Genomic DNA, 26,907 nt, shown 5'->3' with positions numbered 1-26,907 from the left:
GCCTCCACCATTTTCAAATGAAGCATCCCCACGCTGAGTAATAAATTCAATGGTGCAGCGAGTGGTGCAAAATGGCCAAAAACAAAGTGCCTTGAAACTTGCGTTGAAGAGAAGTTAGCCTCATATCATAGATAAAGCGCATAGTGAGAGTGGAAATAAAATAACACAGAAAAACGACTCGTTGTGCTGCTTTAGGCATGCTCTGGCCTGACCCATTTCCTCATCGGCTTTCCGCTTTACGGCATTGCGTCTTGTTAGTATGTTAATTCAGTATCGGATGCGACAAGAATTCTCGCTACACCCTCACGGTTGTAAATCATTAAATTATCAACCGAGAAAGTAATGCTCAAAGGGTGTGTTCTCGATAAGCAAGTTTACAAAGCAGGGTCGCTTACTGGTGTTTGATAACGCGATTATGGCGCTTAAAAGAATAAGGGTGTATGTTTATACTGTATGAGTGAGCACATGTTACATACTACATACATTTTGAATATATAGAATATAGATTTTGTAAGATAAAACATTTTTTTATGATCAAGTCATAAAAAAATATTGTACCGTGAATACAAGTGAATTTTAGTTTTAGAAAGAACTCTATTTTGTCCCGAAACAATGTGCACTTGCGCTGACGTGATCAAAAATAATTATCTACCCTTTTTTTGTATTTTTTTGCGGATTGGTGTAACAGCGTAGGATAAAAATGATTAACCTTTTGAAATCGATGTGTCAAAATTCTTAAAAAATCTTAGCTAGAGTGCCTTGTTACATCAAGAATATTCACAATTTTTTGATATTTACAGTTCTTCAATATATTTATACAATATATTCAATATATTTATTTATTAAAAAATAACTTTTTTGTTACTGAGTTGCATATGCTCAATCTTCAATTGAAGATTTGTATTTCGTGAACTACAAGGCCAAAAAAACGCTACTACGCAGGGTTCTAAAAGTGTCTGATAATCGGTTCCAAGCACTCCAAATTTATTGTTTGTAGTTACGTTTTAATCTCAACTCGACAAAATTTTGAGTCCAGATGTTGTCTTAAAATTATACAAGTTGCATTTTCAAATCATCAATTTTATACGTCCTTCAGTATTATACGTCGGTTCAGTCATCTCATAATATTGAACATCAACAGTTTTTCAAAATTTCGCTTGTAAAGGGCTCGAACAGCTATTTAATTAAAAAATGAATCCTGTCTTGGCACACAACACCTAATGGATAATGCAATGAAAATTAACCAAATCTTCTCTAAATAGTTTAAAAATCCCAAATCATATTAGGCTGCCCCATCTTTCATCATTGACACAACTTTAGACATACCTTCTGCTTTACTTATTGGCAGTGATTCTAACTTTATCAACAGTTTTCTGCTTGTAAGATCATCAGATCATTTAGCAATGATGGCCGAGCATTTTATATGACATCAGTCATCATTTCATTCAGAGATTTTATTTTATTTTATGCTGTATGTTTGTGTTCAGTCTCATAGTTTTGTCTTTGCTGACATTTATACAAAGTGGTAACTCAGAAGTTCGTTTAACCGTTTGAATGCGCTAAGGACGCCGGTATCCACTTACGAACGACGATATGAATGAATGTCCGTTCCTATTTATGTATTTATTTTTTGTAAAATCATGAAATATTTTTTTTCGATACTTTTTGGTACTTCCTTGTATAAACTAGATTTTATTATGTTCCAATAGTAAATAAAAGTTCACTCAAACAAAATTTTAGCGGTGCATGCTAAGAATGCCAAAAAATGCTTTGCATTCTTAGCATACACCGCCTAATTTCGCTTGGTACAAAAACGGTTAATCATAGTCTGTAAACGATGCGTGTCACCCAAAATGTCTTGAACGCGTGTCATAGGTTCACCATCACTGATAATAAAATACCACTAATCACTATATAAAATTATAAATTTCTTTCGATTTGCTAAATATATACAATATAATTAAGCATATCGAACAATTCGATTAATGGATTCCAAGAAAACATTTACTTAATATTCTTTTGTGCTAATATACATCCATTTAGTTTTTTGTTATAAATTTTACATAATATACTACGGTTTTAATTGAAATGCTATTTTACTTATATACTTTAATATTTGTAATAACTAACTAATTAATTAAACTACATTCTATTAAATCAACTCTATATTATGCTTTGTTAAATTAATTGATATATACATACATGTTATACACATGAAAAATATTTTTAATAATAACAAAAATATACATTATTATCTTTAACATTTAATTATAAAATAATATACCTTATTTCAGTCATCTCAAATTTTTTTAAAAGGGAATAGTTGTACAGTTTTATACAGATATTCACGGTAATGTACCAAAATGGAACTTTTATTGCTAAATTAATTTATATATAAAAAAGCCATTAAAGCAACTCTAATAAAATATGATACTATAAATATGAGTCTAATCTTTAAGTACACACACGATATAAACATCTATGAAATTTGATTCTGCTGCAGAAATTGTATAAATGACTATGAATGTTTAACTTACATACTATACTTTACTTTCATCTTTAATCGGTAAACGAAATGTAATTAAACCAGGTTCATAATTTTGAAAAAGTAATAAATACATGTAAAACTTCATCCAAACAAACCCCCCGTGGACGACCAAACCAAACAAGGCGCTCGTTAAAACTTCGTGTTTTTCGTAATTATTTCCCAACTTGACGTTACATATTAAAATTTACATAATCTGGTGCTCTCGAATGTACACACACATATTTTCGCACAAGGGTTTGCATCATTGTCAAGCCGCACGCAGACCACAGCCGCAACCTGGGGTGTGTAAGACGCGAACAATTTCGGTCCCAACGCCCCAAATTGTGCCACAACAATATTTTACGCCGGAAAGTGTCAGTCAGAATTAAATGATAAGGATTTATGGGGTCAACGAGACGACCTTCGTCCCGATGCTAAATCTGTGCGCAAGACTATCTGGAAACTGTCAGCCAGCTAATACGAAAATCCACCTCTTTAAGTATCCGTCAAGGAGATATCTCTAAGACACGTCAAATGTTAATGATTATTATTTTCAAGTGAGAAATAATTGGGATAAGTTTTGCCTTTTGTTAGGGAGGATAACACAAATACTGATTTAATTGAGAAATAATCTTAAATTGATTGCAATTTGTATGTATGTATTATACACGCGATACATAAAATAAGACAAATCCAGAAAATATTTTCAAAGCATTTTATTAAATGGGATAGATAATATAAAACACATTTATTTATTTTTCAATAAAGTCATTATGTACATTAATGCAATTTATGATCTTGGGAATGAGTTTATTGATTCCAACGTCATGTAATTCTCACATTTGACTTCCTTTTCGGCATTCAGCGCGTGTGTAGAATTTCCGATAGCTTAATATTTTGATTCACAATTCTAGACCTAAACGATTTTTTATTATTAAAGACGATATTTGATATTTCACTCCTTTGCTTTAAGTTCTCATAAACATAACATCATTGTTTAAAACATAAATTGCTAATGAATTTCAGCAGTAGTTTCTCATTTAATTGGATTAATACGGTTATTAATTTTACAACCATACTATTAAATACAATACATATTATTGGTTTACAACCATTTTCTTGTTTAAAATTTTGTTATAAGCTACAATGTAATAAACAATAAGAATATAAAATATAATGTGGTTATTTACAATTTGGGGGAAAAAATCTTAAAAACCTTTTACAATTTAAGAATAAAAAATAATCGAATAAGCGCTAATTAAGTTCAGTTAGCTAAATAAGCAATACGTGCCTTAGAATTTCGGGATTATATTTAAATTTAATTTTTAAGTCGTTTCATTTATATTCTCTAAAACATTAGTCGCTTCGCGCGGTTACGAAAAATATTTTTGTAGTACTTTTTACTATTAAAATGACAATGTTATTTTTTGTTAGATTTATAAGCTATTATAAAGATGATTTTCACCACCGTAACGCTAAGGATCACCTGTCAAGTCACGATGATCTTAATTTTAATAAATAAATAAATAAATTTGTATAGTTTGTCAATCAAAATGTAATGCCATACCGTGTTAAAAGCTTTTTCTATATCCAATATAAAAGGGCCCGTACTATTTTTATATTGAAAATTAGTGAATATGTGTTTCGTAAAGCTATTAAGTTTATGTGTTGTTTAATGATTTTCGTGGAAGCTGAACTGTGATGATTTTATTCCCCACAGTTTCTTTTGAACGTAACAGGATTATTTTTTTAAATATGTTTTTGAACGACGGTTTTAAATTAATAGGGCGATAGCTAATCGGGATATTAGGATCGTTATCGGGCTTTTAATATTACAACATGACATACACATGTTAATGTTTTTCCAAAGGATTTTCAACAAAAAATGTAGCGTTTGCGAAAATATTGTTAATTAATGAGGTGGCCCTTAATTTCGAATATCGGTTAATAGCCGATGTCAAATATGAGATAATAGACATTGTGGATACTTATGAGGCACTCTGTTTTTGGTTAATTTTAATAACCTCGGATAAGCGATAATTTTCGCCGATTGCGCAACATCACGGGGTGCGTAATTAATAATTGACGGTTGGTCTGAGTGGACCTTTATCGGTCCCCGTGGGCGGAAAGTGGGCCCTTAACGACCCACAGTCCCAGTCATAACTTGATTTGACCGTTCATCTTTCCGGTCGGGACGAGATACCTTCTGGTAGTTACGTCTGTCTTTTTGGACAACGAAATAAGCGCAATTTAATCATTGTACCGATAGGACTGACTCGTGTAACTTGTGTCACGCTTACGTTTTATTAACCCTAATTAACGCCAAGGAGGCGGAATGTAAGATATCGCTGTCTGCTTTGTTAATTGTGATTGTTTATAATACTTCAATCGGCGGTATCGCTTCGCTCACACCTTATTAGCTCGAGAAAGTCTATCAGATACTTTTGAAAGGAATGGGTAGAGTTTGAGCGGAAGAAGACGCAAAAAGTGAAGATATCGACTTTTTCGCTGTAACTTGAGAGCTTTATTTATATAGAAGCCGGCAGAGGTTTCGAGTATAAAATTTATAATACAACATTTGACCTTGAATATGATATTTATAGATTAAGAAATACGTTTTTGTTTTCTAAGCATGTATTATTTAAATGTATGTAATTTGTGAATACACCGGTTATTAAGCTAAAATTTGAACAGGAATTATTTAAATATATTCCTTTAGATATATAGTATAATTAAATCATTTAATGAAATTATTTATTAGGTTTAGTACAATACGCTATTACTTAAATATCATATTGAGCTCTCTTTCTCTCAGCGTTTGCTCTTATTCTATCCCACCAACCACATCTGTAGTCGCAGTCTTCTGAGTGGTTTGCTAAAACTCAATTTCCACTTTATTAATATTTTATGCAATAGGTTATTCTCCATTCTAAGAATATAGTGTGCTGACTTTAGCGTTTGTGGTTTTTAATATCGATAAAGATCTCCGTTTTTATTTATCATGTGTTATTACTAGCATCATCCAAAAATCGGAGAGATGCTGATTTTTATTTTCCGTATTTCATTTATTTTAATATTTTGTTCGTAGATTCTCGCCACATATTTAAAAATAAACCAGACTACATAAACTACTACCATCTATATACAGGTCAAACAGCTCAGTTGCAGCTTTGTCGTGACGTCATGAACGTCAGGGTAATCAGTGAAGATGAGTCTGTTTACTTGCATGTGGTCATAGAAAAACACATTTGTAATATATAACTTTGGCCTCATATTTTTAAAATTATGTCGGCAATACACGGCGAATCGTTTAATATGTTCTACATGTTTTTTTTTTAATTCTAATGAAAACCATTTCGGATGACTCTTTTTTAGCAATTATTGGTTTAGGTTTAAACAATCATACATTACGCTATACAAAAATGCTACTGATTCATTTAGATACGTGCATTTATGGACAATACTCTAATCAGCAACTAATAATACACCAACCAACATTTAAAACTAATGGAAACTAATAAATCAACCACATCTAGTGCTTTTATCCTTTTCATAATCGTTAACTATTTTTCTACCTATCATATATAATTTAATATATAAATATAATGCCAGATCAAATGCTCTAAATCTTTTTTTGTAGTGTAATGCTTGCACTACACTCTCTGGAAGTTGTCCAAACCCAAGTTCAACTGAAGTCGGCCGTGGTCGCCGACTTCCGAGTAGCGCCACACTGCCACAAATTTCATATGCCGTCCGGACGGCGGCCGTACAGCTGGCATATTTGAGCGCGATCGAAAAATGTGCAAAATAATCGCAATTTTTAAATTGTCATTTTATTAAAATTACACTACTGATAATTATAAAAGTTTGTGTGGACACTCAACAATACAATATCAGTGAAAACTTTTCGGTCGTAAGATATTCGAAACGATTTTTGTTAACAAATCAAGTACCACTAAATATTTTTTATATGAAAAAAATATAATAACGATATCTGTTAGAAGAATATACTATCAAAAATATAATTAATCCCTTTTGGTGCCCTAAAATATTCAAAAATGTCAGTAAGAATATGTTGAAGTCTCCAATAGGCATGTGGTATTATAACTTGACCACGTGACCACGATGCAGCGCTCGACATGCGTATTAAACATAGGACGCCTACGCGTATACTGAAATTGAACCGAGTTACTCGTTATATCTCAGTTTGCGAAACACCATATCATTATCTCTAACTCTTGTCACTTAACACGCGAGAGAGCGAAAGGGGAAGTATCTCACCGCTCGCGCTCGAAAGATCAGCTCCGACTTCGGTCCTTTTGCCGACAATGTTTGGAAGCGCTCGAAGCTACCCCCCACTTTACTTCCCGTTTTCGGTAACCTCGGACAACTTCCGAGAGATTTTAGATCGGGCAGAACCGAACTCGACCGAAGTAACCCACTATATTTTCCGTTCTTGGCCAACCTTGGCCAATTTCCAGAGTGTAGTGTAGGCATTAAAGTAGTGCTTCAAACATATGTTTTATATATTAAATAAAATTAAAATTATCTATATACAAACGTTTTTTAGCTAGAAATATATTTCCTTCACCTAAATGGCATATATTATATTGGATAAATATTTAAAAATCAGGAGATCGATGCTATTTATTGTAATTTACGTTAGTATTTTTAACGGTGCTTTACAAGTGAGTAAACATTACTAAGCAACAATATTTTTACCCCAAAGGTAAAATATTACGATTTGTATGTACAATAAGACGCTTATAAGATTTTTTCTACAAATATAGTTTGGGGCGCGAAATTGACCTTGAATCATTTTAATATACCATGATATATAGTAATTTTAAATGTAAAAGTAATCAATATATCATGTCGAAATAAAAAAATACAATATAAAAAAACATTTAAACTTTATGATAGCATATTTGAATTGAGCTGATAATTATACATATGAATCGTGTTATCGTACCTTTCTGGCACAAATATTTTTGTATTTATATTCACCAAATTAAATTTTGATTTGCTTAGATTATTTGATCTTATTATTAGGTGACATATTTCATGATGCTTAAAGTGGTAAAAAACACTAGCTATGTTTTCAGCTCGTGTTTTGTAACAAGACATAATAGATCAATTATTTATTACGCTTATTTGCTAACTTATTTGTACTTAAATTTCGTAATTATTGACCCTTACCAATACAGATCAATTGATTAAATTAATTTTAAAATACTACAAACAATAATGAATGACTAAATATTTTTTTATTCTAATGATTTTAAACACTTTTACTTATTTATTGTAGTTATACTTTCCATGAAACAATTTTTTTTCCTGAGTTTATTTAATTACTCAGTAAGTGGCTGGGGATATTAAAATAAAATTGTAATATTTATCAAGGATTTACTTCTTAACAAGCCCATTATTCGCTTTCCTCTAAAGCTCGCCCTTTGAAGCCACTCTCGGCGTGAAAGCCCTTCAGGCCCGAAATTAGTTTCGGGCTGGCTTCCGCGTCCAAAATAACATTTTCTCTTCGGACTTTGCACGTTATTATAATTTAAAACGGTCTACACACGTGTATATTATAGTAGTATGTATCTAGATTTAAGTAAGCGGCCGCGAAATTTAATTGTTTAGCATATCCCGAATCCGAAACTAAATAGGTTACGCGATGTAATTTTCGATGTTGCAATTAGCGAAAGCAATTTCTGTGCGTCCGTTCCGCTTTGTGCCAAAATTGATATATAAATCGCACGACAGCCTCGCCTATCCCTCATCTCGGAGATTTATTGTCCGTTACACGGGCCAGAGTAGATATTATTAACAACCTAAAAATGGGTCGTAATGCGGTCTAATGTCGAGTTTAACACAATCGGACGCGACCTTTCGAGCTCCAAGTCCTATTTTTTTGTGTGTGTATATTTATAGATTTATGGTAAATAGCCTTAGAAAAATAAGCTGAGGCAAATAGTAATTGAGTTTTAAGTGCACTATCATGTAGCTCGGAGAATCTGTTTTTACATTGACCCAAAAGAGCCAGGGACAGTTGCACTTTAAACCCTTGATTAATAGCCATGTCAGACAGCTTATCTTCAAAAGATACATTGACAAGCAACCCGTCCTTCGAAGAAAACCATACTAAAAAGTAATATCATGACTAATATAGTATTTTTTATATTCCTGTACTATTAATATAATATGACAAATAAATTATTTCACTCGGACTAATCCGCGGACCGGCAGCTGGCAGACCATGGATCGTTTGAGTAGCGCTGTAGCCTCAGATTCAATACAGCATATTACATTATGGATTTGCGTACGTTTCTTTTATTCATCGACCCAAGATATAATCCCTGCTGCTACGTGTGCTCGAATGTAATGTAGTAATAATTTTCACCTTGATTTATTAGGTCATTGTGTATTATTCGCAAACGAAATTTGCATGCGACGTACGGGCGGAATCTTTTGAGCCCTTTTACGGTCGCGGCGAATGTATGGCTTTTATAATTTTGCCGAAATTTAAACTCCCCCCATGTACGCATGCATATTCATAAAAAAGAATCTCGCAGCTGTATAAAAGAGTAATACATAAATTAATATTAATATGGCGAATAAAATTTTATGTCGCCCGTTGCGTCTGCCCGCCGGCAGGAAAAGACATCTCAAAATTTAGTATTCGTCGCATGTTTGCCGTCGTAAATAAATCAGAGATATGGATATAATGTGATTTATTGTAATATATTTAAAATACACGAGTCTCATTCCAAAATGCTTTCCGAGTGCAAAACATCATTTGATGAGACTTATCCATTAAATATCAGAGAAAATTGAAATTAGAATATCTAACTTGTTTAACCTTGTATTTATATTTATTATGCCCCTGGATTTTTTATGAACCGTAATGTCTTTTAATGTCTAGTGTCTGAGAGATCGTACTTGGAGAATAATATATAATTTTATTTTCTATCGATAACCATAGATTAGGTTTTTCCAATTTTTAATTAACTTCTTATATCGCGTGGAATTACAGCTGGAATCCTACAGACATGTCTTTTCATACTATGTGCTAATGACATACCTATTTTTTTTAAATAGTAACTTATTATTAACTTGTTACAATCTTTCCAAAACCCGAATAATTATAATTATAATATACAATATATAAATCGAAAACCTTGATTAATGAAGATAAAACTGTAGCATTTTTTAATACATTTTTTACAACTCGTAAACAGTTCTTTTAAAAGCGTCAAATACCTAATTATACATTAGGACTCCAAGCTTTGTTTTACTAATCATATGCTTAAACTAATCCCAAATCCAAGTCATTTAAAATTAAGCCACAAAAATTATGTTTATACTAATCTTAAGAAACTTTACAGTAGATTTTCAATGTTATCAAATATGAAATTTGCAATACAAAATAACCAACTTATCTCTAGAATCGTTCACTAGGACAAAACTGAACTTAAATTTTAGTATTTAAATTAAATGCTTTTATACGTTTTATTTAATAGACATTAATTCAATTTTCTAAAGCTTAAAGTTCATAATTAAATAAATATAAATGAACAGTATTTTATGTAATTTATTATTGTATTTGTTCTTATTTTATATTATCGTGTTATTACTATTTATATTTTTAATTACCTCTTGTAAACAAGAAAATGGTTAAAAACCATAATATCTTAGTTAATTTTAAAGCATATATTTTCTTGTATTCTGAATTTTGTGATAAACAATTACATAAAGTTGATTTTATTTTATCTGCTAGTTTAGTATATTATCTCTTAACTATAAGTCGGTAAAGTGCGGCTCCGGAGCCGCATGCGGCTCTTTGGCCCCTTAAGTGTGGCTCTGGCACAAATATCCACGGGCATTCGCACCAGATTTAAGTCTTAGTGTTGATTTGGAAAATTATAATAAAGGTTTGCTAAATTAATAAATAGATTTGGCTCTCAATTTTTTTTAATCGTTGTAATGTACATATTTGGCTCTTTGGCTAATAAGTTTGCCACTGTATTAGGTAAACCCGAAATAGATAATTTATTTATTTTAATAATTCAAAATATTTTTTTTATAAGATACAATTTTTGGTCAATTTTTTTAATTTCATTAGCATAAAATGTTGGAGGCTTTGATTAAAAATATTTCAATAGCCCCATTTCCAATTTTTTTCATCTATGATGTATTGTATCGATCGAAATAAATGTTTGTAATAAGATGGTTGAGATAAAACTTCCAGTCAAGTTCCTTGAGTTTGTCAAAAGTCAATTTTGCCACAATGGGACGTATTTTCATGTTGTAGAAGTATTCGACTTTTGATTTTTCACTTTCACGTGTAAACGATCCAGCTGATCAAAATAAAAGTTTACTGTTATTGTTTGGCCATGTTTAGGAGTTTCGTATTGCACAGTCCCATTGCAATCCTATAATATAAACAAAATAACTTTTTTTTACAGTGAGCTTGGCTTCGAGGTATTTTTTACTACATGACATATAGATAATCATTGTATTGGTGTCGTATAACATCTATTATATTTCTCATCTACGGTTATCAAATGATCGAGAAAAGGCGATTCAACTTCAAGATCTTCAAGAGATATACGCGCCGATTTGTTTTCTTTGTTCAATTTGTGTGGAACTCATACACTTTTTAAGCCTTCTCAATATTTTTATTGTGTATATTTACTGAGGAATCAGACTGGCTTAATTTCTCAGCTAACTGAAAGATTGATTGAGTGAAATTTGCTTTTATTTCTGCAGCCAGGACATATCGTCTATCTTTGCTGATTTCTAACATCTAGGACTATTCTATTAAAATCAATACATTTACATTTTTTGTAGTTATATACTTACCCTTCATGAATCAATATGCTATTCAATTATATTTAAGTAATCCAATCAGCAAGTTCAACAAAGGAAATCTGATATTCGAGTTTTTCGCTCTATCTAACGTATTATCGATATTGCACTTTTCACTACCCCTGCTTTTTCTTCTTCAATCACAATACCTTCGTCGCTTTATTCGCAAATTTCACTATTCTCTATTCAAATGGAAATCAGGGTCGGTTCAAAGGTCAGTTCGATGAAGCTATTGGTTTTTTTTCAAAGAAATACTACATATCAGATTATGTTACTTATGTGATATGTGAATGTACATAATATACGTATTACGTATACAATATGTTAACGTCAGTATTTGTAGTAAAGCATATTTATAATATGGCAGAATACACTAGGTAATGAAATACCCTATGCTGCGTGTGTATGACTTTGTCGGCGTTTACGATGTGCCTTCAAGTGTGAAGGTTATTTATTAGGCAGAAGGTTTTCAAACTTTTTTCATTACGCCTTTTCAAGAATTTACCAATAAAGATGGAGTGTAATACAATTATTTCGACAAAAGTTGTCGATATGAATCTTGTTTTTCATCTTTATATTTTTTTGCCAAAAAGAAGACGTGTCTCGTCATTCAGAGAATATGCGTGCACTCGCGTGCTTAAATCTAAATCACACATTTTCCGCATTTTCAACGCGGCTCGGCCTTTAAGCGAGCGTTCCTTAGATCCTTAATCCCAAAAGTGAATTTCTGTTTAGAGAGAGAGAGAGAGAGAGAGAGAGATAGGGAGTAGGTCGAAGGCTTGTCTGTATTTTTCTTATAATGACTTGTAAAGCCTATATTCCCCCATCAGAACCGCGGTGGCGCAGCATTCACAAAAGACGATCAAAGATTTTTTGTTTCATCTCAATTTTTTTGATAATCAATTATAATACTCGCGAAGTTGAGTGTCGTTGTCGAACAGCCTTTAACGATCCCAATTTGAATCTCAAACGGGGATGGATATTCGAGCGTAAAGAAATTATACTTTCAAAGGTGAAATTCCGCTATCAGACTAATCGCTTTTAAAGACTTTCCTCTTCATAATTTGAATAGTCTGGGGGTTTTAAAATGCCTGAGATAAAAAAGTTTTAGGCAGCGGACATCGGTTAACCCTTTTTTTTAAGACGTGCGAATTTAACGGCATTTATCAATTATCTCTTGGTGAATTTGTTTGAATGATATTACAGAGGTAGCAAAATTTCAATATATCTATTATATATTTATAAAATAATTATATTCTCAAATACACATAAAACATCATTTAACATTATACAGTTTTTGTTGGAAAATATTTAGGTGAAAAAATGATAGGGAATTAGTTCATAAAACCTTGTTGGTCGTAATTTTTTGTCTTATACTCTCGATTATCCGGGCTTATGTTAGGGAAAAAGGGATAATCCGAACTATAGAAAACATGAATAATACAAACCAGTTATTTTCATTTTGTTTCAAAATATGTATAATATATTTTCAATACAGATTATCATTTTCTTATTTATAAGGAAAATCTAGGATTTTTGTTTGCTTTTGGGAATCTCTCAATAGTTTTTAAATTTCAGTACGAATTTTTCTAAGAGCTATTATATTTTATTCATATCCTCGTTGGTCAATGTAATCCAAAAAATTACCATAAGTCAGAATCGTCTTGTAATTATTAGTATCTTCTTCACATGTATCCTCACTATCAGCTCCTTCCTCTTCTGTTCGAGTAACAAGAGATATCAGCATAATTAAAATATTGAAAACCCAAAATATTTGTTTTGCGATCAAACCACTCTTCCATATTTTCAAAGCATTTAAAACTTTCCTTAAATCTGTATACTTCAGATTTTTTTTTATTTTTAATACCTTTATTTCAATAATATAAATAATTTTACAAACATACTGATGTACACTACACATGTTACTGCTTTATAACCATTCTTATGTTTACAATTTGTTATTATCTACAATTATATATAAAATAAAACATTATTGGTTATAAATTAAGGAAAAAATATTTTACAATCAATGCGAAAAAAAATAAAAATATAGGAAAAATAACAAGAAATCATCTGGAGCCATTAATATGTAGCCTTTAGCTTTTAAAGCAATATGTGCTTTGTCATTTGTGCTTGTGTTTAAATTTGAGATTGTTTTTATCATATACACCGATACACGAGATTAGTGGGTTAGGGTATTATTGCAATATATTTTTATAATATTTTCTAGTATAAAAATGAGCTTTTCAGATGTATCATTTGCCTCAGTCTCTTCAGAATCCAATACATACATATATTTCTACCTATGGAAGAATATTTCTTTACAATCGAACAAGTGTTACTTGCTTTCCTTTTGACCAATATTGTGCTTTTCCATGAATAACATCCAATGTCATCATTTTTTGCAGAAATAGCTCAAGCTATCACCTTCCTCAGCAAAAGCTTTGAGAACAGTACAATAAAGCAGTTGTATTGATGATATAACACCGTGGTCCATAGGTTGAATTAAACTTGTATCATAAGGCGGTACGAATTTTCAGAAGGAATATTATCTATGAACGATAATGCTTTCTGTGGCAACTCTTTACTTTTTAAAACATCTCTTACTGTAGTAACCCATTTGTGTTTGAACCAATCTTTATAGATCTGTCTAACTATCCATGTTCTTAATTGTTTTAATAATTAACAGGAATTTTTTTATTATAGTTAATTTAAATAATCTATTTTTGAATTGAATAATATTTTTTTTCAAAATAAAAATAGTTATAAGTTTTAGATACATTTCCGCAAAACACTATATTTTAAATTATTAAAATTTTTTTAAATTAATTAATAAAAAGTAAATTTATTTCAAGCACGGATAACCCACAAACCGGAAAATTGTCAGTACAGTGTATTTAAATCGCTATGTTTTTTTTCACTAATTTTCATTAAAATTGACTGGCAATAACTTTAAAATTTTAAAGGTACCCACTCTCATTTTATATAATTTAATTAGTCTAAGATCCATGTGTATTTTAAACAAGTGCTTGATTTTATTAGGGCTCTGTTACAAGTAACTCTTTAAGCTGAATTTAAGTAATTAATTAGAAAGTTTTAAACATCTTAATTGGCAAGTTTAAAAATAACTGGCACTAGAGAGTTGTAAAGATATTTTTTCCAGCGTCTAAAATTTGTTGAATTTAATAAAGCGTTATAAAAATTAGGCTAATATCTGTCGCAACACAAAGATGATTGATTTTGATATGTATACGTAATCTGCATTTGCCGCAGATACCTAGCCATGGATCTCTCATTTGTGGTGTTCATATATACAACGCTTTCAGAATAATAATTTTTTTTGAACTAGTTTTTATACATAAAATATGAGTACGGTGGAGTGTTAGTCTAAAATTTTTATACATATTTTTTATTTTATTTTAGGAAACGCCATATATCATGTTGACAGCATTGACTGAATTACTTAAAGACTTTTCCTTTTATAAAGTAAACAGTCCAAGCAGCTTCAAATGGATCGGAAAAAATACGTTCATACCGTGGGCGTCCACCAGCAACCCTTTTTTATTTCAAGGCCGTGTCAAATCAGAATTGGGTAATGTAATTTGCGGCGCTTACGACCCAGGGTATTTTGGCAGGAGTCAGCGCGTCGGGGGGCGTCTTGTTAACGAAGCCTATGCCCCCCGTCCAATTTATCCGGCAATGTGGGAGGTCTTTATTGAGCGCCCCCAATGTAGGTCAGCGAGGCGAAGGGCGCGCTTTCGCCCCTTTGTGGCCGTGGGGTCGCACAATGCACTTTTTAACGTGTGTGTATGTGTAGAGGGAAATCCAGAAGAGCGACATTGTCATTTCTGAGTCTACCCCAAACGACTATTGTTTCACGTAGGCATGGTCTATTGTTAGATTAAAATGGTAATACTCTCGCATTAATCAGCGTAAACACTGTACGTGTATGAACCTTAAAGCATGTGCTATATGTATGTATTTATAAATAATTATCAGAGCTTATCAAGGTAGTGTTTAAGATAATGCTCATGATTTTTTTATTTATACTAAGTAGCATTATTATTTTTATATTTTTTATTTATTAAAAAAATATAATTTTTCGCCTTTATGCCATTAAGATAAAATAATATAGTATTAGTTTTTCTACAATAAGATATTATTGCTTAGATGTCGTCAAAACACCACAATACTTTTATAGTTTATTAATTAATTTAAAGTGTGTAACTAAAATTTGATCCTTTTTATATATCGACTACAAAATTTTCATTATCTCTTTAATATATATAGGAATGCACAAATAATATTTTTTTGAGGCACATATAGTTTTGGTTGTATACGTTTTTTAATACATGATAAAATGTGTAGTGTAAATCAGTGCTTCGCAAAAATTGTCTATTCGGGTATTTCCCAGTCTCTCTCTTGATGTCTCTCCACAGTCTGCCTCGATGTGACAAAGTGCCTATATTTTATATTGATCGCTTGAGACAGTTCTGGAGAATCGCATATGAGATTGTTAACGAACCAATTGCATCGCTTCTTAAACACACCTCCAAAATGTGCTTACGCCTTAAAGGAAAACACGGTCTAAATGGCTACTTCAGTGTTTGCTAATGTAGTGAGTTTAAAGAAAAACGATAAAAGACATATTTGTTGCCTCTGGTCTTTTGTGATACTGAGTAAATGTGAGGTCCTTAAGTTTTTAAATGTATTGATAATAATTTATTGTAAGATATCCCTTTTTTTGTTGTTTAAGTGATTGTTATGGTGACCACTAAATTGTGACTAATAGTTCAGGTGGTTGGAAACCCGCATAGATTTAATTCTTATATTCTGGACTTTGTAGCAAAACATAAAATCATATTTATTACGAATACAATAATGCGTTTATCTAATAAAAAAACGTACAATTCGAATTTGCCAGTAAAAATAAATATAGCGGTAGACTGTAAGTAACAATAAATTCAATTTTAAGAACGATTCTTAGCAAAGCAAAGATTTTTTTGAAAATTACTTAAATCTGGCCAGTTCAGTAATCCTCAACTTAAAATAAATTTAATTATAATGCAAAACCTATCACCACGATCAACTTTTCTCATGTTCCATCCCCTTGCCAAGTTTGTAACACTTTGCGAGGTGCATAAACGGCGCCGTAAATTTCACAGTCAACTCATCGACCATGCCGTTGCTGTAAACTTTAACATCGGAAAACCCGCTGTTTAAACTGCAATATAATTTACACGAGCTCTATCTATCAGCATAAAACACAGAGAAAATCGCTTAATCTTAAAATCGTTCAGCCATCGGCGTCGGTTCTATTCATATTATCTTTAGCCATGGAGAGGAGAATGGATCGCGCTCTTTGAGAGCGTTCTCTCGCCTCTTAAACGCTAAAATGATCGGTGAAACCGCGGCTCTAACCTCGTTAGATGCACTTAGGCGCAGCCTGGTTGCATGGGTGGAAGTAAACCAGCTCCACTTCTTGCCTAGAGGCGGTTCGCCCCCAGGTTTGCTCAAATAAAGCTCTCGTGGGTTATCTGGCGATAATTACACGCGGCGCAGCATCCAAGGCTGCAGCGGCAGCGCCCGATTCATGGCGCTATTGTAATAGGAAACTGCCAATTATCACTTCCGAGCCAGTTCCAAATCTGTTGCAAACGCTCTTAATTGGATTCCTCGAGAAACAGACGAGGAAGGTGACATTGATGCATAGTAGAACTTGCAGCGTATTATAAGGCTTATTCATTTGACTGTTGTAAACTAGTTACAAGATCCATCACCAAGAACCATTATTGTAGATTTATAGTTTTGATTATTTGAATACCGAATATTAAATATAAAGCACTACATCTCAAGCGGGCTTACCACGATACGTTATTCAGCTCTCGTTGTCTATGTTTCCACTTAAATATAGTTGGACAACCCATGTAATATTTTATTTATGTGCAATTACATTATTTTTAATTAGTAAAATAAAAGTTAAATGGTATAAAACCTACTGTATACATATTTTTTTATTAAAATTGCGATTATAAATGCATGTAACAACTGTAGGTAGCAGGTTGAAAACAGATTAACATTATCCGATAGTTAGATCACAGTTTTATTGGAAACTTATTTATTTAAAATCGCTGTTTTTGCAAACAATACTTGAGAACGCAAGCGCTAGGAAATAAAGGATTCATATATTAAATAATTGGTTGTTCACTAGTGGACTTAAAAACTTAAAATATGTTTCTAGTATTTTTTTGTTTAAGTTATATATTTGATTTTTTGTAGCTATTTTCAATATAGTATATTATAAATGAGAACCTAACAAATTTACTGAAATTACAACATAAAAGTATTTTCGCATTTTTGCGTCATATTTGTCAAAATAATGGCATTTTATGAGAAACTACGTAATATTATTTTCGTATAAGAACTATTACTATTTAAAAAAAAGCATGTAGCTATCAGGCGCGGGCAGTGAGGTAGTTTCCCTCTTGCTCGCTTGCGTGTTAAGTGACGAGAGTGAGTGAGAAATAAGAGCATGCGCAGAGCTTACCCTTTACTTAACACGCGAGCGATTGAGAGGGAAAGTATTTCACCGCCCGCTCCTGTTAGCTATATATCAATATTAGAAATCATTTGTTACATATGCATTCGCTGTTATTGTGAGGAAATTTATCTTAGAAAAAAAAACAATATAGTTTGAATGTACGTAATAATCAAATTATGTATATAATCGTTGTCCCAAGAAATTGTAAGCATGTTTTGCACAGTGATTTTGTCAACGAGATACATAGATACCGAATATATTTTTAGCACTTAATGTTCATTTTACTATTAGTGTTCAAATTAATTTATGATTAAAATACAAGATAAAATGTCTTGTATTTTAACCATAAATTAATTTGCCTAATAGTCAGTTTGCTCCATAGAAATAAAATATCAAACTCCGATTTCTATTAGAATGTTTAATCAATTCTCCATAAATTTACGACCAAACGGAGCTTCATTAAACGCCCATGTATATTTTAGAATTATTTCCGCAGCAATTGGGTCATTTGTTACCAATTTCAATTCTATATTGTATTGTCCCACCCGGTTTGCCTCACGAGCGGCTATCACGTGTAAAGCGCTAATTTATGGCACATAGTACGTGCTGCTCATGTATAGAATTTTTAAACCTACCGACCTCTTTTCTACCTTTAGGCTTGAAATTTTATAATTTAGGCAATCGCGGGGCAGCTTTGATATTTATGGCAGGGTCTTTTCGTGCCCTTTTACCTTCCCCGGCTAATTAGATATAGCATCGTTTTTTTATTTATTAATTAAGCTTATTTTGATTGTATCTGGATTATTATTCGAGATATTTTTAGAAATTTTTCAGGAAAGACATTATTAGATATACGTATAGAGAGTTAGTTATTGATGCTATTTTCGTACTAGGATTTTGATATGTATTTTTGGCAACTTTGCTAGCTATACAGCTTTTGTTTAATATTAGATACATACAACATTTAAGATTTGAAGTGTTACAGTAAAATAAACTTATTATGTGTTAATTAAAATTTAAAATTTGGACTTTTAACTATTCCATCATCATAAATCATGTCACCGTTTCATACTACCATATGTCGACAAAAAATTTACAAACGTATTATCTATTTATATTGATGCTAAAAACCCGTGTCGATTAAATTGTACGGAAACTAGATTGTTTATGCCCTAGTTGTTTTTCTGTTGAAGGTAAAAATAAAAAGTATGGAATGAGAAACGCGAAAAAGAGTCTTTTTCAAAGATTTTAGAGAGAGCGTGCACATTTTTTAAATTCAACGACTACAAATGATGTCAAAGGAAAAGTTTTTATTCATTTTTATTTTATATCAAAATAAAACTCTAATATTATGAATATTTTACATTCAGCCGTAAAATATATTACAACATAATATTATTTTTAGTTTTAAAACTGTAATATGTCAAGTCTATAACTTTGACATGATTGTATAATTTTTATTTGTAAAATAGTATTAATTAAACTTCGTTTCTAAAAAAATCTTTCACGAATAGCTTTAAAATACATATTGTATCGATATTCCTTTCAGAAAATTTTCATTACTATATTCTAAGTTTTATATTTATAGCAAGAAGGGTGGTGATAGTTTTTGTACACCTAGTCGAAGTCGAAGACTTGACATATTACTCCTGCTTGAGATCGAAGACCAGACATATTACGCCTAAATCCTGATATATTATGCCTACAGGATTGATATATTTCCCATACGGTTAGAACTTATGTGTGAACTTTTTTTCACTAGTTTAAATTAGAGATTTGTATTTTTAGGAAAAGATCTCAATTTATTTTTTATAGTGATACTTATTACAATTATAATGACAAAATTCAGATCAAAACTTGGTGGAATATTATGTTTCATGCCATATAGTATACGTATATATGTTATAGCTTTTGTATACGGATTCTCCCTTGTTTTATTGTCAAATAGATCTCAGATATCCTTTAACACGTGAATATATTATTTGTTTTATTTTTTATTCATATATCAGCGAAAATATTTTATATTTATTGCTGAACGTGACACTAAGTATGAACATCTTAAATTATTTCCTATCACATTAAGTAGTTCTTCATATTTATATTTTATTGTCATGATTAAAGTTTGACTTATTGGGAATTTAAGCTGCTTTAAAACTCAAATAAACACAGTTTTACACTGGAAATGTGCCAGTCTAGATCGTTGCTTAAAACAAAATTTACCAAACTATGCGGGTATATATGTAGTACATAGTTAGATTTAAGTAATTCTTCAATTGTAATAAAAGGCTAAATTTGTTCTGTGGTAATCCCTTTCTATTCATGGAATTTAAGAACTTTACTGAATTTCTTGTCGTCTATTATCTTGTTAAACATGACAGGAAATTAATTTAATTATAAAAAAATGCATAACAGACTAAATATGAAAGCTAATAATGACAAATGACAAGCACAATAGACCAGTTATATAGTCGGCGACGAATCCCATACGAGCATTATATTTTTTTCAATTTCTATCGTGTCTAGCACATTGTAATTAGTGATTAGTATATAAATTTAATTTTGATCGATCATTACAGATTATGTTATACTAGATTCTTCTAATATGTCGTACATATTATGTATAAAATTTCTAATATTGAGCTACTTCAGCGTATAGAGAATATTATACATGTGTAAAAATTTTATAAAAACCTGCTTACGTAATAATACAATTAGGTTAACCTAAAATTACCTTTCTGTAAAAATTATATATCTCGAAAGTATTTCTTTCGCGAGCTTTTAGTGAAAAAACAAAAATATTTTAAAATAAATATTCTTAATATAGAAATACGCAATTTAAAATTCTAAGACATTGCAACAGACTCTTTATATCATATCTGAAAAATAATCCGGTAAAAATTATGTTTATATCTTAGATGATAACGTTGTCTTTTCAATTTAATATATTGTTTTTTAAAATTTATTATGCTGTCAAATATAAATTAAAAAATATTTGTTTGAATTTGAAGAACATGATATAACATAATAACAGTAAATCATTATGAAAGATCAGTATTATTTGTCAATGGCTAATAGCTAAAAGACTTGAGAAATATCCGAAATAGTGACTTTTGTATAATTTTTCGATTTAACAAAACATAGATTAGGTTTTCCTTGTGTTGATAAATGATTAAAAATAAAATCAAGCTTAACCATGCATATTGCTATTCATTGATTGAAAGCTGTAATAATAGCTTATAATTAATAAAATAAATATTAATGATGTATAGACTTTTAGTCTGGTGTCTCACTAATTACAAAGTAATTGTTGATTCTGTGTACTGCATTGTAACGCATTGGGCTAATGCCTGTCATGTTGCAACGGCAGTTTTACAATACATAAATACATATATATAGAATTTAATCATTATAAAATTAAGTTACAAGTCAGTTTTAAAATGTCTTATGTATCTCAAAACTACGTTTATGCCAGTTTACATGTTTTGCCCTAAAGGATTCTTATATGTATATTTAAATTATATATTAGATATTAAAGGTGAATCTAAGAAGGTTTAATTATATTATTTCGTGACTTTCCTACACTCAGTAACCTGACAGTGACTGATCCACACATTTATGAAGGTAGCAAAAAAGGTTTCGGTAGAGTTGAAAATTAATGTTGGTTTGCCTTAAATATTCGAACACTTGAAACAGCTTGTCAGTATTTCGATACATGTTAGTTTGCCTTTAATATTCTCAAACATTTGAACAAAAGTCAAGTATTTCGAAACATGATTTTGTTCAGTCCGCCGTTAATATTCAGCGCCTCATATAATATAATATACTATTTTTAATTCAGCTCAGCCGTACTTATTATGTACTTCGTGTGCGGTATAAAAAAAAGTTATAAACGATGAGTCGTGTACGATAATTACAAATGTGTGCTAATAACATTAAGTGATTAAAACTAAAGTGAGTGTCTTCTGACATGTCTACCACATCCGATTCGGAGGCGTCGAGACGTGCCTAATGTGGCATGGAGACCGACGGAAGGGTATGGTGGTGCCTTAAATAGTCGTCGTTGTGGATCCATACGGCGGCGGGGGCGGGGGCGGAGGATGGCCGCCCCACGGGCCCCATTGCCCTGGGCACTTTTCCGCACTGCCCCACATGGGCCCCCATTGCAGCAACCTCGCGTACATGGGGTCCCTCAGTCACGGAGGTTCGCTCAGCCACGGCTCGCTGAGCATGGGGCTCGGCCACGAGCCGAGGCTCTGCGACCGCAGGCCCGCGCCCCCGGGGCTGAGGGCGGCGTCTCACCACGGCAGCACCATACTGCATCACGGCGGTCACACGTGCGCGCCGCGGTGGTGCGAACGCGCTCCCATCCGGCAAGAACCGCCGGTGCCTTTTCGAGGCTGCCCCGTTCACAGCCCGTACAGGTTTCGGTACGCGAACGGAAGCGGGATGCCGCCAGATTACTATCCTCATAATCAGGTAAAGTGACCGTTCCAATTATATAATATAAAACAGTAATTTTATGCGCATACATACATATTCAGGAGCGTTGTTTTAAAATTACACCGACGCACATAATTCGAGTTTATGTGAAATTATTAGACAGAACCTGTATAAAGGGCAATGATTCTCGAAAGATAAACTTTATTTAAATATGATTGAGGTAAATTACCAGCTAAAATAATTCATAACCCAAAAGTTAACTAATTTGTTGTATATTTATTAAATAATATATTTTAATTAAATGGCTCTTTATTTCAAAGAAATAAATTCTTAGGTGACAATTTACTCGCTTAGTCGTACTTAGTCTCTTTGATTGTAGGTAATGATATTTTTTTATTATTTTATAAATATTTAACTAAATTTTACTCTCTTATTATTTATTTATTTTGTTAATTATGGGTTTTTATCTTATGTGTAATATAAAAAATATAACATATTTTTTGTGCTCTACTGTGTATACGTTTCATAGCAGATGCTGAGTTTTATATAATCAGAAAGGTTGTTAGTACATATAACGATTTTTTAACAATCTCAAAAAATATTGGTTTATTAAATAGAATTTACATTTCTTCACAACATTGAATATTTTATTAATTATTTTTTTTATTATAAAGTGGAAGTAAAGGTTGCATACTTTTTTTTTAGTTTCAATCTTTTGCATAAAAGGTTGATTAGCTACTTTTAATAAGTCTATATGGTGTTATAGTGCTCTAAATTTATCACATAGCGCTTCTAATTTTTAACTGAGTTAAACAAATTATTATAAATGTGTTAATATTATAAAGGAAAGAATGACACGTGATATTTGTTTTTTTCGCTTCATGTATAATACATATAAAAACAAATATTTTTATTTTGACATATCTATGTCAATTTTCAACACTCCCAAAACCTAAAAATATTTTTTTCATTCCTGAAAATGCAAACTTGATACTTTTCTTTATTCTCGTAAAACGTTTTTGTAACCAGTGATTTATGACTACAAACGACACACTATTAGATTACATTTTTACAAGAATCAGCAGTAATAGCAAACTTTGGATCGATAAATAAAGAAAATAATATTTAGTAGCAAATAAAATAATTACTGATATTAAGTATACTTAATAAGTAAAAATTGATATCAATGAATCATTACGAAAATATATAAAACTTTTCATATATATATATTATTTTATAAAAGACGTATTGCATATTAAATGTATATTTGTATTCAAATCATATTTTATTATATTGATTTATTTGGGTACTCTTTGAATATGTTTTGAATTCACTTCCACTTTATATTTCCGCACTTATATTGAATTTACTCAATTCTCATAGACAACATATAATATAGTATTATGCCATATACATTGTTTTCAATATTTCTTACAGGAAATGTGTCTGACGTTTGATCAATAGCTTTTGACATCTGTATTGAATTGCTGTTTATTAAATTTATAAACATTACATTTTGTATATCTTAAAGTTTTTGTATAATTTATTTTAAATTTTCTTACAATATAATATATAAAAGTTATATTTTATTCTATACATAACTACTTTGTTACATCAAGCGATAAATCACTTGAAAACAATTTTGATGGGAGTTAGCACTATAACGTTCATTTTTAATCCTCACCTTAATATATATAGCTGAAACGTGCAAAATTCAAGCTGCAGCTTCTCACACGAGCTTTATAACCGCTTTAAAGCTCGCTTTGTAAGATTATTTTACAAAACTTTTAATACAGAAAGATTTATATATGGAATCACAAATTATTATCCAAGGTAATATTATTCGAATATCTAATAAGCATAGCACGTATAATATATCACAGGCATCGGAACCTCGATGTCCACTTGGTTTAGCCAATAATGCCAATATTGGTCTCTGCGGTAACATCTATCGCCTAATTGATATTGGTGTTTCTCAATACACACATTACCACATGCTCCGTATTGAATTTCCAACAAAGTATTTTTCCCCATTGAATAACTTCGTTGCGGGATTCATTAAATTTTTAAAACTGTGCAATCAAATTTTTAATTATTATAAATATATGTTGGTAAATTAGTAACGAAAAATATTTACTTTACATTTTTTTTAGCATATTTATGTGGCGTATTTTTCTGTGAATGGTCTGTACTATATGTTGTTTATTTTTTTCTGAAGTATGCAAATAATACTCACCCCTTGCAAACAACGATGTCTAGAGTAAATAGTGTCTTGTATTGAAATAAGAAGTGACATATCTATGTACTACATGCCGTTTTGTATATCTGCATAAATATATATACATATACGTATTTAATTTTAAACAATTATGATTTAATGAATAATTTTATTTTAACTGTTATTTATTTTTGGATTTGTCCGAAATTCGCTGATAATGCATTGTGAACGTAAAAATTTGCGAAGCAATTAACTTTTCGCGACTGCCACTCGTCTCTGTCTATTGTTGTCGCTAATTATTTTTTTTAATTTTGTGAAAACAAAGGTCCAAAAGGAGGTCTCTCACGAGCGTATAATTTCCTTTTCCAATTTTGTCCCTTTTCCGTTCGTTTCGATATGCATAAAATTTTCTTCATCTGTCATTCGCGATTTGTATTATTTTATTGAGACCGCCTTAGCTCTGGAATTAAATTATATAGTACACAATTTGTAGATCAATACATTTTCGTGCTTTTTCCAAAATTTTAGTAATGTAAATTTATTATAGCGCATTTTATATTTCTATATTAAGAAATATAATATTGGGTGATACAATAATCTAGTGACTTGGCAGTGTAATAAATTGGCAATGTAGTAATTGTCGCAATTTTATTTAACTGTCATTGGAGAAATATTATTTGTTTTTAAGTATGTACATAGAGCCGTGGTTGTTCTGAAGTTGCCTAACTAATATATTATTCTATATTTTCTTGCGCTTTATTCTGAAGTATATTTCTCTTTTATATAGACATCGCTCTCAATATCGTTTTAACTTTTCAAAGAACTTCTGTTAAAGTAGTATTTCAAAATAAACAAAAATAAATAAATATGTTATTAAATAATAAACTTGTGACAACCTTATTCACATCAAAGTGTTTTTATTTAATTATTTAAATTCGTGTCAATTTATTATTATTCTACGAAGGCGAGTTGACTTATGGTTTTCAAACAAATTGTTTATAGTATTACGCCTTAATCCCTCAGGATTAATTTGACCTTATTATAAGTTTTATACCTAGTAGTTCACAAACACATCACGTTTTCTAGTTACTTTTCTAAAGCATCACTCGACATATTTATACAACGTTTATTTGTTGGCGGGATGTAGATAAGGATATCAAATCCTTAGGGATTTCGCACAACTAAACTACTTTTTACTGTTAGCTTTGCTGGAAAATAATATTTTGCAATTTAAAAATATAATTTACGACATACATAACTGAAATATTATATTAATTTATTTTGACTAGGAATAAAAGCAGTTGCAAGGCAAAATTATTAATACAAAAACACGGATATTCTATTGAATAACATATTCTGATTATATTCGTTATAACCATTTTATGAATTTAGTCAATTAAAAAATCACAAAAAACACAAACAAGATTACCGTATACTCATAACGTTATTTTGCATTTAATTATTGTATATTTGTATCAAAAAAATCTACAATTATATTTTGTCACTCTATAAAATCAAGAGATTGCTTCCACGCCACATCTGTCTAATAATCCAATCCTACATCAAAGATAGACATTTCCAAATAAATATTGGAAAAGCAAACGCAAAACTGTGTCAAATACCACTGGGTGTACTTTAGGGCAGCGTTCTTAGATCGATGCTGTATTTGTTATACACAACAGATCTTCCTTAGACCACATCAACAATTTTTTTTTACATTTTTCGATGACACTACAATGATGCCGTCTGATACTGACCCAAAAATAGCATCGAAAAGTCTACAAGATTATCTCTAAAATATGGCGAATCAGAGCTAATGAAACTAAATCGATCTATATTATATGTACATACATATATATACTATATGTATATACGTATCTATATATATACTATATGTATATACGTATCTATATATATACTATATGTATATACGTATCTATATATATATATATACGTATCTATATATATATATATACGTATCTATATATATATATATACGTATCTATATATATATATATACGTATCTATATATATATATATACGTATCTATATATATATATATACGTATCTATATATATATATATATACGTATCTATATATATATATATACGTATCTATATATATATATATACGTATCTATATATATATATATACGTATCTATATATATATATATATATATATATATATATATATATATATATATATATATATATATATATATATATATATATATATATATATATATATATATATATATATATATATATATATATATATATATATATATATATATATATATATATATATATATA

The 26,907-nt window shown here is 30.7% G+C and overlaps 1 protein-coding gene across 8 annotated transcripts in view; it reads left to right on the top strand.

The window, feature by feature from the left end:
* The window catches only part of CASK (peripheral plasma membrane protein CASK), a 569,337-nt gene that overhangs the window by 273,161 nt on the left and 269,269 nt on the right, over window positions 1–26,907 (top strand). Inside the window, exon 2 of one of the 8 annotated variants that reach the window (XM_088193295.1) lies at window positions 21,775–22,412. The exons of the other annotated variants lie outside the window; for them this stretch is intronic. Coding sequence (XP_088049421.1) covers window positions 22,086–22,412 — 327 coding nt within the window. The 5' untranslated portion in view covers window positions 21,775–22,085. The remainder of the gene's footprint in view (window positions 1–21,774; window positions 22,413–26,907) is intronic. 8 annotated transcript variants of the gene reach the window in all.

Source organism: Plectrocnemia conspersa, unplaced genomic scaffold (assembly GCF_051122295.1).
Source record: "Plectrocnemia conspersa isolate PC_06_02 unplaced genomic scaffold, ASM5112229v1 ptg000001l, whole genome shotgun sequence".
Taxonomy (NCBI): Eukaryota; Metazoa; Arthropoda; class Insecta; order Trichoptera; family Polycentropodidae; genus Plectrocnemia; species Plectrocnemia conspersa.
This window is presented reverse-complemented; position numbering and strand designations above follow the sequence as displayed.